The 20,332-nt window shown below is 38.5% G+C and overlaps 3 protein-coding genes across 4 annotated transcripts; 1 reads left to right on the forward strand and 2 right to left on the reverse strand.

Moving 5' to 3' along the window:
* The first annotated feature begins 4 nt into the window (after positions 1-4).
* On the forward strand, positions 5-12,347 carry LOC132201509 (LIM and SH3 domain protein Lasp). Of its 2 annotated transcripts, XM_059627715.1 has the most exons (8): positions 5-303; positions 2,015-2,109; positions 9,411-9,495; positions 10,107-10,207; positions 10,263-10,345; positions 10,468-10,743; positions 10,957-11,357; positions 11,504-12,347. In XM_059627715.1, exons 1-8 carry the CDS (start codon positions 235-237, stop codon positions 11,678-11,680), a joined length of 1,287 nt encoding a protein of 428 aa, XP_059483698.1. In that variant the 5' UTR covers positions 5-234; the 3' UTR covers positions 11,681-12,347. The 2 variants fall into 2 exon arrangements, with proteins under 2 accessions (XP_059483698.1, XP_059483699.1); XM_059627716.1 differs by lacking the exon at positions 10,468-10,743.
* LOC132201506 (liver carboxylesterase 1F-like) lies at positions 12,319-15,050 on the reverse strand. Its single transcript, XM_059627711.1, has 10 exons — positions 14,716-15,050; positions 14,211-14,396; positions 14,003-14,147; positions 13,759-13,944; positions 13,517-13,707; positions 13,286-13,454; positions 13,144-13,233; positions 12,978-13,090; positions 12,768-12,921; positions 12,319-12,703 (listed from the first exon to the last, which is right to left on the reverse strand). Exons 1-10 carry the CDS (start codon positions 14,911-14,913, stop codon positions 12,357-12,359), a joined length of 1,779 nt encoding a protein of 592 aa, XP_059483694.1. The 5' UTR covers positions 14,914-15,050; the 3' UTR covers positions 12,319-12,356.
* Positions 15,051-15,152: 102 nt separating this feature from the next.
* On the reverse strand, positions 15,153-19,943 carry LOC132201505 (uncharacterized). The gene is made up of 11 exons (XM_059627709.1): positions 19,472-19,943; positions 19,236-19,414; positions 18,861-19,092; positions 18,297-18,484; positions 17,962-18,199; positions 17,702-17,905; positions 17,508-17,651; positions 17,363-17,454; positions 16,545-16,714; positions 16,376-16,485; positions 15,153-16,318 (listed from the first exon to the last, which is right to left on the reverse strand). The coding sequence occupies exons 1-11, from the start codon at positions 19,811-19,813 to the stop codon at positions 16,208-16,210; spliced, it is 2,010 nt and encodes a 669-aa protein (XP_059483692.1). The 5' UTR covers positions 19,814-19,943; the 3' UTR covers positions 15,153-16,207.
* Positions 19,944-20,332: the final 389 nt, after the last annotated feature.

Consider the following 20,332-nt stretch of genomic DNA (forward strand, 5'->3'; position numbering starts at 1 on the left):
CAATCGGCACGACACACGATTCCATTCCATTGTCGAGTGCAGGGAAAAATTCGTTTATGAAATTACTCGCTGCTTCAGTCGGCTCACTTCTCAGATAGTGGAAACTTCCGTCCGAAGTGGACAAGTAGTGTTTTCTGTCGTGTCGCGCCACTCCCGTCGACACCCTCCAGCAGGACAGCGGCGAACGGCCAGCAGCCAAGTGTCCATCCGAGTGCCAAAAACGAGCCGCGGACGATGAATAAAAAGTGCGCGAGGTGTGATAAAACTGTTTACCCGATCGAGGAGCTCAAGTGTCTAGATAAGGTGAGGAGGCCCTGTGTGATGAGAATCCCTTTCAAAGGAACACCTAATTATTCCCAAATCTCGGCATTTCAGGTCAACCGCCAACAAAATCCATCCAAAAACGCCCTTTTCGAAACTCCGTTCTAGGTGCAATTTCACGAGTTGTTAATTTTTATTGTCCCTCTTGGGCTCGTATGATCGTTTTCAAGCCAAACATGAACATTCCTTTTCAAACAAAAACCGTAATGAGCAATTTCTACGAAAAATCCTTGCCAAAGGGTTGAGTGATTTAAACGAGCGCATTTTTCGGCGGTCGAAATCACACGCAAGAGGTGGTTTTATTTGTCATGTATTTGGTTTCTATCCGATTGTTCCACTTCCAGGAACGATTTTCCGCCACAGTGCGTCTCCGAGATTAGACCGAATTAAATATGGAGATGCGCGGAGGGAAAAGTACGCGGATAATGAGCCTAGTTTAGGCCGTTGCTGGATAAGACGAGTGAATAGAAAAGATGTTGTGACCTTGGCTGCATCTTCCTCGGTTGCCCCGCCCTCGTCTTCTTCTTTACTTCTCTCAAACATGCAGCTTGAGAGAAAAATAAGTATCGCGGTGGCCTGACCAGAGCAAGAGAGAAAAACAAGGAAAATTGTTGGACAATTTTTTAAACCGGGCCCTGAGGCGCAATCAGGGTTCTTCCGACGTGCTCAGCGATTACTGACCCTGTTGATAAAAGGTTCACTTTTGTTTTGATGACTTCAGCAAATTGTTCCGTGAATTGACATTGAATTTGAGTAATTGTTGTAGCTGCAGTTAATTCTGCACAATGAAATAATGTCAAGGATGAGAACTTTGTTTATTTGTTTTACAATCAAGAATTTGAAAATGAAAAGTTCTAAACAAACTTCAAGTTTAGTCCGTAGTCTTAATAATTTTCATCATTCGAAATAATATTTTTATTCATATCACGAAGAAAATATTTTAATTTAAATATCTTTTACGCCTCAATAAAAATTATAAAAATCATATATTGGATTTAACAAAAATTAATCGTATTGAATCGTATATTTACGGAGATAAGTTAAATTTTAACTTTATTATTTGTTGGAATAGTAAGGTAAAAAATATTATTTTTGTAAGGTAAAAAATATTATTTTCCTTTTCTAGAGATTTATAATATCCTTTAAAAGATCGTAAAACAGTGAAAACGGTGAAAACTAATATATTACTAAACATTGGTGCTTATTGAAATCAGCGCCAATAATTACTTGTTAACACTTGTAAAATTATTAGAGCTAAATTTTAAATTATCTAATCTCACTCTAAAGATTGCGAATGAAATTCTTTTGCAACTTGCAACCGAAATCTAAATTAAGATTCTGTCCCTTTACATTTGACACACCTGATTTCGAAATAAGGCTTTTCAAATAAACACAAACCCGGCGTGCACATTCCTTAGGTGGGCTTTCACTCCGCATTCCATTCGCGGAGACAATTTGCCTGTTGACACGTTGAACATGCACCCGTGTTGTTTTTTCCTCACTTGACTCGCCAATGCAGAGATGCTGCGAGGAAAACAAATTATCGCCGGGTGGTGACGCAACAGGTGTCGCTTCTAATTAATAAGCCGCAGAAATATTAACGCTCCCCCGGTGCTGGCGCTGAATGGCGCGGCAGGAAGATTTGCTCTTTTTTGTTTTGTTCTAATTCCCCCTGTGCATTGTGTGATTGCAGATATGGCACAAGCAGTGCTTCAAATGCCAGGAGTGCGGCATGACGCTGAACATGCGGACCTACAAAGGCTTCAACAAACAGCCCTACTGCGAGGCGTAAGTATCGTTTGCCATTTTATCTCGCTCCCTCCTGCACTATCAAATGCCGGTCGACGCCGCCTCAAATTAAATATTGCGGGTGCCGATCAAAGCGAACGTTTTGTGCACCGACTTAAAATTATACAAGTTTTGTCTGCGCTCGGCTCAAGTGTTTGCTTTGTGGTCTAAATTGGGCTGTTTATTGTATCTGACCATGTGACTGTCACGAGGAGATGAGAAGTCAATTATTTTACTTTGGTCCGAAAGCTCAAAGCTTGATAAGTTATTCCTGGCGCTTTAACAAAAGAAATATTTATAATTTTTCCTTTTAAATTCTCCAGCAAAATATAATATTGTTTCAAAACATGTCTTTATAAAATAAGTAAAATAATGTATTTTTCACAAGTTAAGTGAACATTCTGGACAGATTAATTGAAATATAAAATTTTTAATATACGTCCTAGTTCAAACCGGTTTTCAACTTAAGTCCATCCATCATAACAATCAATAACATTGAAAAGTAATTTGATTGATTAAAAACCTAAAAATACAAAATTCAAGATTCCAAAAAAACGTGAATCTGCTGCTTCTGTAATAGTAAGAAAACATGACAAGATCAGAAGGCTCAAACCAGCTCAAATAAATACAATCAATTGTAATCGATATTTTTGAAAGACGAACTCTTTATAAAAATATAATCTTAATAAATTCTAAAATCCTTTATGCATAATATCTGAATTATCTGATTGTGATATAAATATCACCCATCATTTTTGTAGCTTATACATAATTTTTAATTTCTTTTACCTTTATGTTTTTTTTTTGCTGTTTTCTAAATGAATGTACACAAATGCGGCAATGTAAACTGAAATTATTAACAAAATATAACTTTAATTGACTTTTCATCTTCACTGTCTCTTTGGAATTTTATTTAAAAACTGGAATAAACTTGGCTCACCATACGCAATGCTAACGAATATTATTCATCGCTTGAACTTTCTATATAGCAAACAAATTTATCAATGTGAGTCATAACATACAAATGACGCAAGATTAGGGCCATGGGGTGCTTTTATTGACAACATTTATTACCACCTACTAGTGCAAACCGCAGCTCTGAACAATGCTTATTACTGTGTTTTTGACAGATTTGAAAATTTTTAAAATGTCAATTTTCCCCCTGAATTATTTTCCTCCGCGCTAGTTACGTGTACAGAATTTTAAAATAAAATGCACACCCCATCCGCAGTCATGTCGGAGGAAGGCGTGAAACGTGCAAGCAACAGCGCCGACGGATGGCGACATGGGAAATGCGCACGATATCGGATCGCGTTTCAATGCAAAAGACACCCCAAGCCAAGCAAATAAGCGCAGAGTTCGCCGCGCGAAAGTGAAACCGAACGGTTTTCCGCGTCGCTCTCGCAGCGAACAGATGTTTGCATCGGGAGCAGAGATGCTGACCAGCATTATTTTCCCATTTTCGGCGTGATTCGAACGGGGCCGATTGATTGTTTACGCAACATCTGCTCTGCTCCGACAATCAGAGCGGCTGCTTTTGGAATGGAAAAGCGGGGCTTCGATTGCCTTTTAGAGACGCCGCGATGCAATTGCGCGGCTGCCTGTGGATAAATAATGAAAATCGACTTCTCACAAAAAAAATATATAAAGAAACAAACCTGTTTGTCCGACGTATGTTAATCGGAAGCCTATGAAAGAGGCTGTTGACCAAGTTGCAACATTGACAATTGAGCGGCTTTTGTCTTTCTTTCAATTGGCCTAATTCTCCTCCAGACGCGTTTTAGAATTTTTTTGTAAAAATTAAAACGAAATATTATTTTCTGAATTAAAAAATTTAAATTTAGGTGGAACCGTTTTGTTAATGAAATCGCTAAAAAGTCATGCTGGCGAGGGGGCGTTGAACCCCATGCAGCTGTTGTTGAAAAATTCATTTCTTGTCGCCCGAAATGCAAACGTCTGCCGGAACAACCGTTGCTCTCTCCCATGCACAAAGGTAAAGGATGGCAAATATAACAAACAATTTCGGAACCGTCGACTCGCGCACACACTTGGCATTTTCTCAGGTGCTCGCACTCAAATTAAACACGATAAGGCGCGGCCCTCCGGAAGTCAAACGGCGCAGAGCCTCCGAGACCGTCTCGAAACTGCATATGAAATTCCCTTGCGTCGCACGAGGGGACTTTTCATTATGCAATCAACGTTGGTGGTTGGTGCGGTCATTTTGAAGGCGGACCAGAATATTAAATCAGAAAAAATATTTAAAATATTTTACATGAAATTTAAATATAAGGTCGTTTAACCACAATTATATTGAATTAATTCATTCTCGATCAAAAAGCATGTAAGGGAAAAAAATTAGAGAATGTTCTCGGACGTTTTTTCTGGATAAGGAATCCGTTGATGTTGTATTATTATGATATTTAAATAATAAAGGTCAGAATGTCACTATTTTTTATTCACAATCATAGCGAGTTCAATTTCTCAAATCGACAGTTTTGACATCTACAGGGGAAACACCTTAACAATTGTGAGAGTCAACACGCTGAAAGCTATTTGTCCTTCTCCGTGCGCGTTGAAATAAAAAAGCCATACGGTTTGGGCGGGGGCGAAACCAAAGCATCCTCCAGGTTGTCTCTGGAGCGATGAATGGTTTGAGGGGGCCCTCATTAGGCGTGTCCTCGGCGTCCTCACAGCCGCCTGCGGTTCACCGTTAACTCTTTCAACGCAAACGATCCCACCCAGGCAAATTTTCTCAACAATGACCAATTAAAATAATAATTTCTTAGTCTCAAATTGCCAATAATGTAGGCTTTTAATGAGTTCAAATTGAAGAAAATTTAAGCATATCTTATTATAGTAATAAAATTTATTTTTAATCCATCAAATATTTTTTGATGCAAATTAGACTCTTTTTCCAGCTATACAAAAATTCAAAATGCTGGAAAGTTTTCAAGTGTTTCTCTTGAAAGTGTGCATCTTTATTGATATTATTTAGGTCAAGAAACAAAATAATGCACTGAATAAAATATCATTATTCATCTTTGTTTATGTAGAATGCTGATCTTTCCCCCCTGTTCTGGTGCATCTGTTGATGGGAAACGAGACATCCTCTGGTGCTCAAATTGAATAATCCCTAGAAATTCCTGGGTGAATTTAGATAAGCCCTGCCCTGGGTTTTCTGTTCCTTTCTTCGCCGCTCTCGGCGGCTCCCACACCCCGATTGTGAGAGGAGATTCCAGAGGTGATAAAACGACTCGTCGCGTTGGGCAATAAGCACCTCTCTCGGCAGCCGCGACTTAACGAATTTTTCAAATGCCAGCACCATTTGCTCGCGACAAGCGTATTGACCTTATCTGACATTCACCGCCGCGAGTATTAGGACCATTGCGGAGACCTTTGGCCTCGGCAGCACTCCAGATGGTCGGTGCGCGCGAGTGACGTCACCGAGCGCAAGTGGCGAAACAAAGACCGCCGGCGCTGACGTAATGCAGAAGGGAAAGAAAAAACCGTTTGCGCCAATTGCGGTTCCAATTCAATTCGGCTGCTCCATGGACCGTTTTTGCCACTTGAGCAGAAAGCAAACAGCAACCTCGTCTCTCATGCAAGATGGGTATCTATCGGTTCGGCTAATAATAGGCGCGATCGACACTCCAGACGCTTCTATTTCCAGCATTTCAGATCCGATCGCGGCACGGCTATTTAGGGAGGGCCAAGGGTGAAAAATGAGCCGACTTGTAAATAGGAGGCTAATTCGTATATTTCAGAAATTCCGGCAGCTAAATGTTGGAACAAATTAGTGAGATATAAAAAAACTCCAAGGGTAGTAAATTATTTAGAAGCCATAAAGTATTCCAAGCGTTCCAATGGTTTGTCAATGTAATAGCAACCATATCAAGCGTATCTTTTTAAGTCTAAAAATACCCACCTCCATGCATCCCTTCCCTTGTGAAATTAATGTTTGTCGTTAAAGAAAGCAGTATTTTGTTTTATTTTTTCAATGTTTAACTTTCCTTAAATTTTTCTTAACTTTGTAATTTAATTAAAATGAGCAAGAGATTAAATAATTTTTTCTTTCATTTTTCAAAGGCAGTTTAAATAAGGTTTTGCAGCACCACGATTTTAACGCCAGCAAATATTTTTGTAGGTCTTTCTCAGTTTCACATGTTCTCTGTTACAAAAACCGCAACTCTGAAAACGAGTCGTGGCTCTGTTGGGGCAGACACAACAACCATCACTCGATGCGGCACCAAAAGCAAAACCTCCGCAGAGCCTGTAAATGGAGCGCCGGGGTCGAGTGTGCGCCGCATCGCCGTTTTGTTTTTTCTCATTCTTTTCTCTTCTCTCCGCGCGTTTGTTTCTAGATCAGGGCTATTCGCTCGCTGCTCACTTCAGTCGTTTCTGCTGCTGGAAAATTGCCGTAATTGAATTTGACGCAAACGAAGGCATGAGCGTGGCGTGAAATTTTTTTGAAGTTCGGACAATTAAGGTCGTTTCTTTAAACGTTAATTTTTATTTTATTTAATTCGCAGCTTTCAAGATATGTGATTTATTATTGTTTATTCTTCTCGGTCAATACAAAATTTTGAATTGAGAAAAAATTTAAAACTAACTTTAAATATTAACTCAAGAGAACTTGTTTCGCTATATTTTGCAGCTGCAAACTGAAACCGAAAAGTTGGCAACAACAAATTTATATCACTGACTGTATAAAGTAAAAAAAGCTTTATTGTTTCTTATTGAAAAATAATAATTAGCAAATCGGAGCAAATCAAACTATTAAAAATCACCGATGATATCGCCTGGGTGGAACTTTTCTTCAACATAAAACTATTTATTTCTCTGTTCAAGAAATAAAATTTATTGATTTAATTTATTTAATAAACTTAACCGTATTGAGAATTCTATTAATCTGTTAAAACTAAAAATATTTAATATGACATATTATAATAATTTCTCACATTTCTTAAAGTAACTAATTGAACCTTAATTAACCCATTTGAGCTATAGGAAAGGTCAGGACTGATTTTTCAAATTATTTAACAAAAATAATGGAAAAAGTTTATATTGGTAAGCATAAGCAATAAGAAATTATAAATTCAGAGATGGAAATGAACTCAAAATAAATTTGATTCAATTCAATCCATAATTTAGTTAAATAACGCCTTTAATCAAACAGGTTCAATCAATGAAGCGATTGCTTTAACTCTCGCGACGTGGTCGAAAAATGACTTTTTCGTCCACTCCCTCTCTATTGCGATCTGCGACCCACAAAGGGTGCGACATCCAGGTCGGCAGGCACGCTCGCCAGGTGTGAAAGTGCAGTTTGATATCAGAGAGGCTGCTGCGGTCCATTCACACGCGAAACCGAATCCGCTCCACCCGCGCCGCAACCGCGAGTTTTCCACTTTTCTTGACGTGTCTTTTGTGAAAAGAACCGAGCTTGACTTAATATCTGCTGTTTAATAACGCAAAAACGAGCTTGTGTGACCGACTGTGGGAATTTCTCAAATTTTACGGCTCTAATTGATTCTAATTATTATCTAATTGTGCTGCTGCAAATAATTGCTTAAAATAGAGCGCTAGAAATTCCTCTTTTTATTTTCAAATGAGATTTACCGTTTTGTTCTCACGGTAAAATTTAAAAAAATAACAAACAAAGTCACATGTGTGATATAATTTTGAAATAATATTTTCATATTTTGCCACTTTTAACAGCCACGCAAAATTCTCCGAATATGATATTTTTATTTTATGGAAGAAAATAAGTAATTGAAATGTACATGAATAAATTAAAATAATAATGAAAAAAATCACGGAATTGTATAAACAAAAGATAATTGACCGTCAATTTGTTTACAAAAACGTATGATATATCGCTGGCAGGAAAAAATAATAAATTCAGTCAATAAATTAAAAAAAAAAAATCCCAGCTAAAATTTTTGGAATGGTATTATATAATATTTATATTTGCAAAATATAACATAATTAAAGCTTTTTGCAAAAAAAATGACATGTGTACATTGAGCGCATTGAGCTAAAAATAGAATTTGCGAGCAGGTCCACGCATGTTTAGGTTAAAAAATTGTGCCTCTGCCTTAGAAGCTAAACGCAAAATTCCACACTGCATCGACCCCTTCGGCCGCCTCATCCTCCACAAGTTGATTATTTGTAGTGATTCCGCATTGACCGCAGCACTGACAGGGTTCACGTTTTGCGAGGGGCACAAAGCCGAGCCGGTGTTATTATCCCGTCTCGGTGCGCGCAATAAGCAACTCGGCTAATGCGGCACGGAAGCCCCGCGGCTCAAAAACATCATCCGAGCGCAAAGAAAGACCAGCGTGACCCTTTTTAACTTTCTATACGGCGCGACCTCTCCGGACTGGTCTCGCGCGGTTCGCTATGGCTGGTCGGAAAGGAAAACAAACTGCCTGAAAGGGAAAGTCGCTCGCGCCAACTCGCATTCACGATTATTTGCCGAGCAGCCGCGGACGGACAATTACGAAAGTTCCGTCTTCCTGTTTCGATGCTACTTCCGATAAAGATGGAATGACCACCTGCTTACTTTTTTATGCTTGTTTTGCAATTGAATTTGAGATATAAGAGGAAAAAATTATCATTTTGCCGGCTCGACTGTTCGCAATCTTGTCGTGCATTGCAACGCCAGCTCATTGGTGCTGCTCGGGTCGAGGCAGATTGTTTCATGTAGGTCGAGCGAGTGACTTGTTTTCATAAATTCTTCTGCACTGACATCACCTCCGCTTGCCGTGTCGCAGACGTTTGGAAAATCATTACGCCTACTGCACACAAACTGCGTATTAGAGGACTGAGAAAGTCCGCAAATAAATATTCAGTCATCATTTTTTCATAGTAATGGAAATGAGTTTAGAGAAAAAAATATTTACTCGTCGTATGTTGATTTATTTTTAAGAATTAGTACGTAGATAAGCTGTGAGAATCTTAACCACTGGAGCAAAAGTATTCAATCCATTAAGCGCAATCAAGCCGAGAGCGCCGGAGGACGTTAAAGTCACAACAAACAAGCACTCGAAAATTGCCCATGGATTTATTGCCGCGATAAGTCCTCTTGCCAAACCATGCTGCAGAGTCGGAAGTGCAAATTTTCTTGATTGTCGGCCGGCGTATACGTCACTGCACGCACCACGATTCCCACACGCGACGAGCATCCCACTCGGAATATATAATTCATTTGTGCCGGACTTTTAGAGCAACGACTAGAATAGGCAAAGGAATAAGAGAAAGGAGCCACTGTTCTAATGACTATTTTTTGCAATTGTTCCCAGGCACATCCCCAAGGCCAAGGCGACAACGGTCGCGGAAACGCCGGAGTACAAGAGGATAGCTGAGAACACTAAGATCCAGTCAAATGTAAGAATAATTCTTTTCTCTCTTCATTCTTGACAAAACTTCAATTGCGCTGCTTTGGAAAGTCCGATTATTCATCATTTTTTACATATTAGGTGGTGTGTCAATGATGATTCAGTCTTTTTAATAAATAGAAACCGGACAAGAAATTGCTCTCCGAGTTTTTAATTCAATTTTATATTTTAAACGTGTATAGTTTCAAAATGGTTCTTCTCACAGACGTAATTACTACATAAAGTTTTATTGCTAAACAATTCTTTTGTAGCATGAAATCGAGATTATCCTTTAAAAAGTCTCAAGCTGCATTAATTAAAATTTCACTCACGTCCGTCATCAACGCTGCATTTTAGCGCATATCGTGAAAATTACTCTCGAGATCACGCTCGCACAATCTTCCCTGTGATAACTTCCTCAATTAAAAGAGCCTCTTCGCGGGTGTCGCGCGCACGTCAAAACAAAGACATAGAGTCGGTTCTCGTGAGAATCGACTCGCACCTGCTGCGCTGCCTCTGATAAAAAAATAAACAAAGATTAATGAAAGCTATGTTTTATTGCTAATTTGAAAACTCTATTGTTGCATAGCCTTATATTTGGTATTAAATGGATCGTTTCAGGTCAAGTACCATGAGGACTTTGAAAAGGCAAAGGGGAAGGTGACGCAGATTGCTGACGACCCAGAGATTTTGCGAATCAGGGCCAACACAAAAATCATCAGGTATGACAGACTTAATTTTATCAAATTGCTTAACTATATGTTTATCTTATTAAAGTAATGTGGCATATCACGGAGACCTGGAAAAGAAGGCAATCATGGAGCTGAAACGGGAAAAGGAGGAAAACGGAGACGCACACGGTAATTTAAGAGCTTAAAATGTAGTGTAATCCCGGCTTGGCTTTGAAAATAGTCCCGTGATTTGATCTTCATTAGAAATCCATATTCGCAATTTCATTTTCCATCAACCCTGCTTGGTTTAGAGCACCACCCTGGCCAGCAGCACGCGCCAGTGCCACCCCCGTCGAGCAACAATCACCACCACGCATCAGCCGCCACCAACAACCACCATCCGCCGCCGCCCAAGCAACACGCGCCTCCGCCGCAGCAGCCGCACCACCAAGTGCCTGCTTATCAGCCCGGGCGCATTGCTGATTACGACCCCATCGCCAGCCAAGAGGGCAACAGGCAGTACGTCAGCCCCTACTCAGTGCGGCAGAGTGCCCAGACGGTCATTTACACGTCCGACAGAGGCGCAGGTGAAGTCCTTGCTAAGTGTTACCTGCTTCTTGCTTTGTAGTTTGCAAATTCATTTCTTTAATTTAAAAAAAAAAAGTGTAATGAGACATTAAAGAAGTAGAAAACAAAAATTAATTTGGTCAAAGAAAAATGGATAATAGGTTCAATTAAAAAAAGACTAATAATTTTTCCTTAAGTGCATTTTAAATTATTTTGAATATTTTAATCCACAGTAAACAATTTGCCGACAAGGAAGATTGGCTCGATCGCCGACCTTGACCCTGTCAACGAGTACTACGGCTCCATCGCGCAGGAATACCCTCCGTCCAGCTATGGCAGTGCGCGGCCAGGTGGCCAGCCTCAGCAGCACCACCATCAACCGCAGCAACCGGCTCACTACCACCACCAGCAACAGCCATCAGCCCAGCAGCTCGAGCAGCAGAGAATGCACCAATTAGCGCAGCAGCAACAACTTTATCAACAACAACAAATGCAGCAGCAGCTGCAAAGGATGCAGCAACAACAACTCCAACAGCAACAACTTCAACAACAGCAACTTCAGCAGCAAAAACTTCAACAGCAACTTCAACAACAACAACAACAACACCACCAGCATCAGCAGAAGTCTGGAGGAGTATGTTGTGTGATTTCTTTTTTTTTAAATAGCACAATAGAAATTCTGATTTTGATATTTTTTTTTAAATTACTTTAAATAAGTTAAAAACAAATTATTGAAATTGTATGTAACATCAAAGCAATTAATGTTGTTTTCATTTCCAGCGCATGTACCGTGCCATGTATGACTATGACGCACAGGATGCTGACGAAGTCTCCTTCCTTGACGGTGACATTCTAATTGGCTGCACCCCAATTGACGAGGGCTGGATGACGGGCACTGTCCAGCGCACAGGTGCCCAGGGCATGCTGCCCGCTAACTATGTTGAGCTAGCAAATTAAAGTGTCCCCGTTGAGACATCAGGCTGCTTCTACACTTGAGCGAATTCCTCGAATCACATAATCATCTACCCTCTAGGAAGTTAAAATTTTAGCTCGGTGAAAGGTACATTTTTAGCTGATCAAAATTTTTTGCAATTTGACTAATCGACGAGGAAGAGCCTGCATTTTTTTACCCTCATGTTCCGAACGCATTGTTTCGGAGTCGGCTGCATGTACATGGTTTTGTAAATATTAACGTTCCACTGTGCCTCATTGATACACACTAGTTTATAATCCGTCTTCCGACTTCTCTGACCATTGTCTCTTTTTTTACTACTTTTGCTGTATTGCATCCGCCGGGCAGTTTCTCCGTTTGCCGCCACCGCCACATTCCGTTGAACAGCTTTTTGAAGTTGCGATTGAGTCTATTATAGAAAGAGTTTATGTCTTAAGCTTATTATATTCAAACAAGAGACAGTTACTCAAAATTTAAAATATCATAAGGACTAAAATAGAGTGCCTTTGCTATAGGAGCTAGGATCATAATTCGACAAAAAACACTATTGGATGTCCAAATTTGAAATTAAAAAATTCTTGTACTAACAGCCAAAATATTTTTGATAACCACGAAAAGTGTTTGTTTGATCATCATTGAATAAAACAAACATCTCATTATAATACAATTAAACCAAAAGTTTTATTTCATAAAGTATGCGATTGCCACTAAAATGACATTGGCCATCACAGGGGTCTGAAAACCAGCAGAACCCTTCGGTGTCACGTCTTGAATGGCCGCTGTGAATTCCTTGGTATAGTCCTTCATCACTTTAAAACTTTTGTTAAGTTCGTAGTATGACTTGTCCTTAACGTCGTATTTGGGCCAGTCTGGAATCGTGAGGATTCGCCTAGGCTCGTTTGGGTTTCCCGAAATTATAAAATTAGCCCACAGATCAATCATCATATTTGACAAGGTCAGTTCCTCCACTGAGAACTTGTCTTCCAGCCTTGGCGTCAGGTATATCATGTCGTCACTGTGACATGCTCCTAATTAGGTGAATTATTAGTTTATTTTTTTCGATACTTTTATTTCAAAAACCGACTGACTTACCCTCAGTAAAAAGACCACCTGGGTCATTGATCCCATTTTCTGGAATATGTAAGCGACCATGGTAGTTAAAAGTGTACCAATAGCTATTAGCGTTTTCTGAGTTCAACTGGACCATTTTTAGACCAGGAGCCTTCATCATTATAGTAGTGGTAAACTGTAACAAAAGATTTGAGATAGCCGATTCTGTTTTTTTTAAATTGCTCCTCTCACGTCCAACATTCCAGGAACCATTGCAGTAAAATTTCCTCTCTGTTTCTGATCAACATATGAGAAATACCTATTCTCAATTACATCCTCAATCATTCCAGTTCTGTCTTCAATTCCTAATTCAATTAAAATTAGGGAAAATTCCAAAATATTTTAATGCTCTTTTTACCTGCAAATTCAATCATATATCTTGTAAGCTTGTTCCTTACAAAGTTATCGCTGTTGGTCAAATTCAATCGACTCAAGTTTTTGTGTATTACTGAAATTTTTAAATTAATATTTGAGACCCATTTTTAATTAATTTATCTCACTGTTGACCACAAACATGCTGTCATGTTTGACGGCTCCAGCCAGCATTGGCAATGCCTGATATTTGCCTTTTTCTGCAAGCACCACCGGATCATCAGGCAAAAACTTTGTTGCTTCAGGCTCGTCAGGCCGAGAAATGACTGGCAAAGTTCCACCTGTCCCTCCCAAATTCTATTTTTTTTAGTAAAAAAAAAATTTAAATAAATTAAACCCTTTTTTATTTATTTATATACCGAGTAAGTGGTAAACGCTCCAAGCAACTTTTCAGCTGGCACGTCTTGCAAACATTGTGAAATGCGATCGTCATCTCCCAACACGCAACCGCATAGAGTGGCTATGCGTTTTGAGTCCGGTATCGGATCTTTGTCCAGAGCGAACGAAGCTAGCGCTGAACCGCTGTTCATGATCACGCCATGCATCAGACCTACTCTTGGATGAATTTAATTTTATTCGGCGTATGCAATATAAAATTTGCCTTTTGTCAAAGGACTCAGCATCAGAAAATTGGCAATCGAGGCGCCAGCGCTTTGACCAAAGACGGTGACCTTTTCCTTATTGCCTCCAAATTTTGATATGTGGCCCTGAACCCACTTGAGCGCCTCAAGACAATCCAATAAACCCACGTTCCCAGGAATTTTTTCGTTTTGCATCGAAAGGAAACCTGGAGTTTGATCAACCATAAAAGAAATTTATTTTTTAACAATATTTTTAATATTTACCAAAAGGTCCCAATCTATATTGGGGAACAACAAGAACGACGTCCCTGTCGAGGAGGTAATCAGGTCTGAAGCGTGATTCATCGCCAATCACGAAAGAACCCCCATGATAGAAAACCACAACCGGGAGCGACTGGGCATGAGTTAGCTGGAATTAGGAATTTTACCATTTTCACATTTCTTCTAAAATAATTAAAAACTATTTAGTCACGTCGGGCGTGTAGACGTTTAAAGTGAGACAGTCTTCCGGATCGGCGAGGGAGAAATTGGTTTGCAATTTAGTATCCCACGCCAAATCCCGACGCTTCCTAACAATTTTTGCGTAGTCCGGTTGGATACAGGCAAAACCAGGATTGGTAGCGTCCAGATCTCCACTCCATTGCTTCGTGATGGGCGGCTGTGCAAATATTATTTGTAAATCAATTTGTTTTCTCTTGAATATCTAAATGATATATTTGGACACACATTGCCCGGTTGTGTTATATATGTTGATAAACTCTCAATTTGTAACCAAAATTATGCGGTACATCAAATCGTTGTGAAATTCGCTTTGTTATTAAAAAAAAAAATGTAAATGCAATTAATTTTAAGTTTGAAAAGTCTAATAAAAAATAATGTTAAAATTTTTACTTAAGACTGTGGAAAAATAAAACTTATAACATACAAAAGTTTGAGAAACACTATCATAGCAGGGAAAGTGCTATCTATCAGCTTACTTGAAATCTATTTTTGCCACTTGGAGGCTCGGCGAAAGGGATTCCTTGAAAAGTGTGCAAAGTTCGATTGTTGCGCGTTTTGGTCACTTTTCCAATCAAAGTGCCCAAATTGTCCAGATCAACCCTTGGAGGCTCTTGGCAGGCCGCGCCTGCTATGAGGAAAACTGCAAGAAAAGGAACACACACGGTTCGCATCATGCAGATGTTGTGAACAGAATGAATCAAGCACGGGGCAACGGTGTCAACTTGTGAAATTGATGGGTTTATTTATCTCCTTATTTTTTTATTAGAGTTGAGAGGCTGCCAAGCGTGGTCAATCTTATCTTTAAGCAAACACTGTCTAAATTGAAAGGGGCCATGCAACAAATTATTAGCAAAGGGATTTGAAACGATAAAGGCACTTATCTAAATTTTCCAAAGACAAAAATGGTCTTGCATAATTTATTAACTTTTTTCTGTTACAAATTTTTCATTAATTTTTAAAGCACTTCTGGGGAATTCACTGCGGTCGTATGTACGTATATAGTATGGTGGATTAGAACTAAAAGAAAAAATGGATATAAATTTTCACTTTTTTTCAAAGTAAATTGTATCTAGATACTTTCACCAAGTGTAACATTTAATTATTTTGCCATCAAAAGGGTTATAGTCAGAGCAAATGCTTTAAAAACCATAAATATGAGGGTGTATGAGTGTAAAAATAGAAAAAAGCTTAGACACTTAAAATACTCAATGTAGTACTAACGATACACTAGCTTGCGTGCAATATAATAAACTAAAATGATTCACAATATTGATTATGAATACGTAGAAAGCATATCAGATTCATGATGGATGTTGGATGTATATTATATAATCTTAAAATAAAATGGTATGGGAGCCCACTCAGGGTAATGCTGCACCAATTAGAAATGTGAAATATTACTAGACTAACGCAAATATTTAGTGTGAAAGAAGGACACTATGGTTTTCTCTCTCTCCAGATAAGTCGCCAATTTTCTTTCACAAACTAACATGCTAGAGAAAGATATTTCTAAGATACAATTTCCAGTCAAAATGCATAGAACCATGTCATTGGGGTATAAAATTTTCCAAAAATTATATCTAATTTGACCTTTTTAAAAGTAGTTTTGCTTCAATAACATGTCATTTGTTGAATATCAATGAAGTTGGTATTGGTTACTTATAAAAATAAATAAAGATCAAAAATCTCACTTATGAGGGGGGTACTTCACAAGCAATTGACACATGTTTGCTCTTTAAAACCACAAGAGTTTCTTAATTCACTGGGAATGGCAACACGATGTTAGTGTACTTCGTGTTTTCTCAAAAGAGTTGTTCATATATTTGTTCGGAAAATGTTGATAGAAAATTTTTGATACAAAATGCTGGACAAGTGGCAGGATTTTATAAGGGCACTTGCGAAAATATTGCACTGCTTGAGCAATTCTGTTAAACGTTGCAACTAACAGCCATGTCTTGAGCTTAATCTTTAGTTTTTCTTGTCGTACAAATGGGGATGTAAGTAGAGTTTCTTTGTGAAACCGAGGATCTCAATTGAAACTGTTTGCGAAATTGACTGACTCTTGATCAATTTGTCGACCTGAAATATTAAATTTTGATTAATTCATGTTTAAATCAATAAGCTGGTTGTGTATACCTCTTTCATCATACCCACTACATGTTTCTCATGAGCGTGTTTGACGAACACATCAATTATGGCTTGAATGAAAGTAGAGCCAACCTTGGTGTCTCGATGGGCAACATAACCTGAAGCAAAATATTTTTTTAATAAACAGCTATTTTAGTATGCTGAAAAAAGGAAATACCCTGGGGAGCAGCATGGCAAATTAGGATGTCATCAATCTGCCTCTCAAACTTCTTTGATATAACTTTTTCACCTTCTGGCACAGAGCCTTTGCCATCTGTTTTGGCCGTCGAAGGAGTAGCAGGCCCTTTGTGATAGTGGTTAATTTGCCTCGAAATATTGGTTCGTCCCCTGTAATATATCAAAATTGTGAAATATTTGTATGATTCCAAATACTAGCACCTTAAATTTTCTAAATGGCTTAGAAACCCTAATATTGTGCATTAAAGTTGATGAAAATTAAGCATATTGATGGAAGTTAGACGATGCTTTGTAGCAGGGATTTTGTATACAACTTTGGTTGAATTTTCTTTGTAATCCAACATATTACGGTAAGATAAAATCATGAGGTTTCAGCAGAAAACATTATAAAAAATATCTACGAGCCTTGTGAATTGGTGTTCATGCCAGTAAATTGTTAATTTGAAATGTTTTTCTAACAATGTATGGTGATTTCACTAATTATCACACAATTTATTTTAGAATATTACAAGTGACCCCACCGCCCATAACCCAATTTCGGGAAGTAAGTTGTGCAGCCACTTGTGCACTTGCTTAAATAATGCAAAATTAGTTCAGCAATTAGCTTTCAAAATGCATGAGTAACGATTTGCAAGTAAAATAATAAGCAGTGCTTTGTGCTTAAATGCTAAATCAACCACAAGTGTGCTACTTGAAAGATAAAATTAAACTGGCACACCTTGCTAACCTTTCCAATTTTGCTAGTAAATTTTTGAATCTGTTAATTTAGCATTCTCATAAAATGATGCTTGTTGTCACCTGCAACACTGGTACATGAAGATTTTTGGTTTTCCGATCAGAAGCTGGCACTTTTCTGCACTGAATTGAGAGCTAATCCATGTAATAGGTACCTGATAACAAATTATTAAAACTTTAATTTTAAAAATATTTTAATTTCACTTACAGGTTTGTTGTCTGAAGTGATAATTACATTTCCTCGTCCACTCGTCTCTAGTTGCTCTCCATGTGCCATGATCACAACAAAACAAGAGTCCACGTGGAAGTGCTCTCTTTTCTTAGCAAATCTTGTGATGACTTTTTTAAAGTCCTGAAAGATTTGCTTAGTAAAAGTTATGAATTATAAAAAGGTCAGCTTACTTCTTGCGATACATTATCCGTGAAATTATTAGGGTACAGTTCCACAATATAACCCAGTTCGTTAAACAACTTAGTCATAGCCAAAGTGTCCACCTGGGAGCCTTTGCGCTCTCTATCTTCTTCATCGCCATCATAATCAGGGTAATTGTGGATGTTTAAAATCAGGGCGTACCCTTTAGGATTAGTGCCACAATCATAAACTTCCTTTATTATGAAAAATACTTAAATATTCAATTTTTACTAATGCAGAACTTAATTACCTCCTGTTTTCCAATTCCTTTGCTATCCATTCGAATTCGAGCTGGTTTGATTTTAAATCGGTTCAAATCGAGTCTATCCCTGGCCTCAGGGTCCAATGCTAATGATTGCTCCACAAGCACTGCAGCATCATCATCAAACTTGTTGTTTTTGAAATCCTGCTTCCTCTCCTCGCTCATCTCTTCCAAATAATCAGGAGGGAAATGGAAGGCCCTGGCTCCTTGCGGTTCACTGGGACTTCTATAAGCATTAATCAACATGTCAAAATTCCATTCCATGATTCAAAGAGGATCATGCATCTTTTGTTTTAAGTGGCATAATTTAAAGAAAAACTTGCCTCGAGTTTGGAGAATTGTCACGAGTCCTTGTTGGAAGAGGAAATTCCTTCTTGAGAACGTTAGTGACAACATCGTTCTTGGTCCGCATGAATGCGACGGACAACTGCTCGAAAGGATCCTCGCACAACATGTATGGCACAAATTCAAAAAATGATTTAGCTCTGCTCCTGAGATCAGTTGTGTCAGACTGAAAAATAAAGGTAGTTAAATAAAATCACATTTATAAGTAGAGAAAATGGTTCACAAGGACCAGAGCTTGCCTCTTTGGAGCTTTTTTTTAACCATTTATAATTATTTTGAAGTATTTCTTCATTGAAATATATGGCAGAGTAGCCTGAACAAGACTAGTTTTTTCTTCTATTTATAATAAAAAAAATTCAATAAATAATGGTAAAACTATAATATTTTCTAATTTTAAATAAATAAGATTAATTAATAAAAAGTAAAATTTTTAACAAAGTCCAATAAGTGATATTTTGGCATGGATATGATTTGATTAGCACTAATTAAATAGAAAAGAAGAAGCTTCATTTTAAAGCGTTTCTTAAAAAATATCATCTTACAAGAAAGACAGCCTTATCATCTTCAGGAATAAAGTTGTCCAGAAACCTTATCACATCCTTCAGATTGGCATTGGAAATGTTATCAACCAATGTATCGATGTTACGCTCAATCATCCGCTTCTGTTCTTCAGTCATAATGTTTGTGGGTCCTGCTACATTTTCTCCAATAGATTCACTGTGATCACCAACGTCAATGTCACCCATCATCATATTTGGATCTTCACTAAGTTGTCTAAAAAAGAAATTTATTTTCAAGTAACCAAATTTAAAAATTTGATTGAAGGCTCAAAGTTCCTCTATTTAATTTATGAACTTTTGAAGGAGCTTATTATTCACAAAATATTTCTATCGTTTAAATCACAACGAGGTGGTTACCGTGTATGAACAGGTGGTGGAAGTGCAGTTAGTGGCAAGAGGAACCTATTGACAGGGTGGTAATCAAGCCTGGCGCAGATCTTCGAGACAAGGTCATAAACATTTTCCATTTCTAGGTATTGCAGTTCCAAGTAGAACTTCCGTGCAAGATCCTTTCTCCATTGATCATCTGCTTTCATCTAAAAATCCCCGATAGGTTAAGGTTTTGATATTTTTTAAGCAAAGTGCAAGCTCACCTGAGGAGTGCAATAGTCTGAAGGGTTGATTGCTGCTCCAAGATCCTTCAATTCCGCGGCTATTCGCTCCATATAAATGTAGTCCGTGACCTCGACCATCTCGTCCAGATTTTTCCGAATATGCTCAACCTCACGGTTCGACATCCAAACTTTTCGGCCGTCCGTCGCTACTGTCGCAAGTTGATCCGACGTGTCGCCCAAAGCAGGTTGCTCCTGCTGCAGCAGCGGCTGCAAGGAAAGTCCTGGCGAGGCCCCGTCCAACTGCTCCTCGGCCTCCTCACGGGCCTCGCCAGTCTCGTCTAATTTAGCAATGCAGAGACACGCGCCCATGTCTGAGCTCATGCCACACGCACTCCGACCCTTTTCAGTCCTCCAGTCAGTGCAAGGTCGGTCGCGGACGGTGTTGTTGACTTCAATCTGCAGTCTTAACTTTTCTCACCTAAACAAAATGTTGTGGTACAATGACTCACTTGTCGCAATCACAGAAATCGAGAGGAGAGGAAACCTCTGAATCACTGAATAAGTGCATTGCCGCGCCACCTGTGAACCGTGACCGTGATTTGAGAATTTCGTGAATCATCCGTTCCCAATTTATTAAAGATAAAACGGCACTAAAAAAATTTATTTTTTATTTTATTATTATTATTATTTATTCATCTCGGTCAATACAGAAATTCTAAATTGGAAAAAAGGGAAGAAAGGGTTTACAACAAGCATTTACCATTTATTAATTTAATTCTTAATTTTTTTTTTTTTTTAGGACAATGTGTTTCATAAAAATTTCAAAACAGACGCGAGAGCAGTATTCTTGTATAAACGCTGATTTCTTGGAGTAAACAGGAGGATGCATTAAAAAATGGG

Source organism: Neocloeon triangulifer, unplaced genomic scaffold (assembly GCF_031216515.1).
Source record: "Neocloeon triangulifer isolate White Clay Creek 2 clone unplaced genomic scaffold, ASM3121651v1 ptg000014l, whole genome shotgun sequence".
NCBI classification, from domain to species: Eukaryota; Metazoa; Arthropoda; class Insecta; order Ephemeroptera; family Baetidae; genus Neocloeon; species Neocloeon triangulifer.

Excerpts from the sequence above, each read along its gene's own strand:
- LOC132201509 (XM_059627715.1), top strand. The coding sequence starts at position 235 with ATGAATAAAAAGTGCGCGAGGTGTGATAAAACTGTTTACCCGATCGAG. Across the intron at positions 304-2,014 it reads AGCTCAAGTGTCTAGATAAG|ATATGGCACAAGCAGTGCTT; the intron begins GTGAGGAGGCCC and ends GTGTGATTGCAG. Across the intron at positions 10,744-10,956 it reads CACGTCCGACAGAGGCGCAG|TAAACAATTTGCCGACAAGG; the intron begins GTGAAGTCCTTG and ends TTTAATCCACAG.
- LOC132201506 (XM_059627711.1), bottom strand. The coding sequence starts at position 14,913 with ATGATGCGAACCGTGTGTGTTCCTTTTCTTGCAGTTTTCCTCATAGCA. Across the intron at positions 13,455-13,516 it reads GAGCGTTTACCACTTACTCG|AATTTGGGAGGGACAGGTGG; the intron begins GTATATAAATAA and ends TAAAAAAAATAG. Across the intron at positions 12,922-12,977 it reads TGGTTCCTGGAATGTTGGAC|TTTACCACTACTATAATGAT; the intron begins GTGAGAGGAGCA and ends CTTTTGTTACAG.
- LOC132201505 (XM_059627709.1), bottom strand. The coding sequence starts at position 19,813 with ATGAGCTCAGACATGGGCGCGTGTCTCTGCATTGCTAAATTAGACGAG. Across the intron at positions 19,415-19,471 it reads CAGACTATTGCACTCCTCAG|ATGAAAGCAGATGATCAATG; the intron begins GTGAGCTTGCAC and ends GGGGATTTTTAG. Across the intron at positions 17,455-17,507 it reads TCACTTCAGACAACAAACCT|GTACCTATTACATGGATTAG; the intron begins GTAAGTGAAATT and ends ATTTGTTATCAG.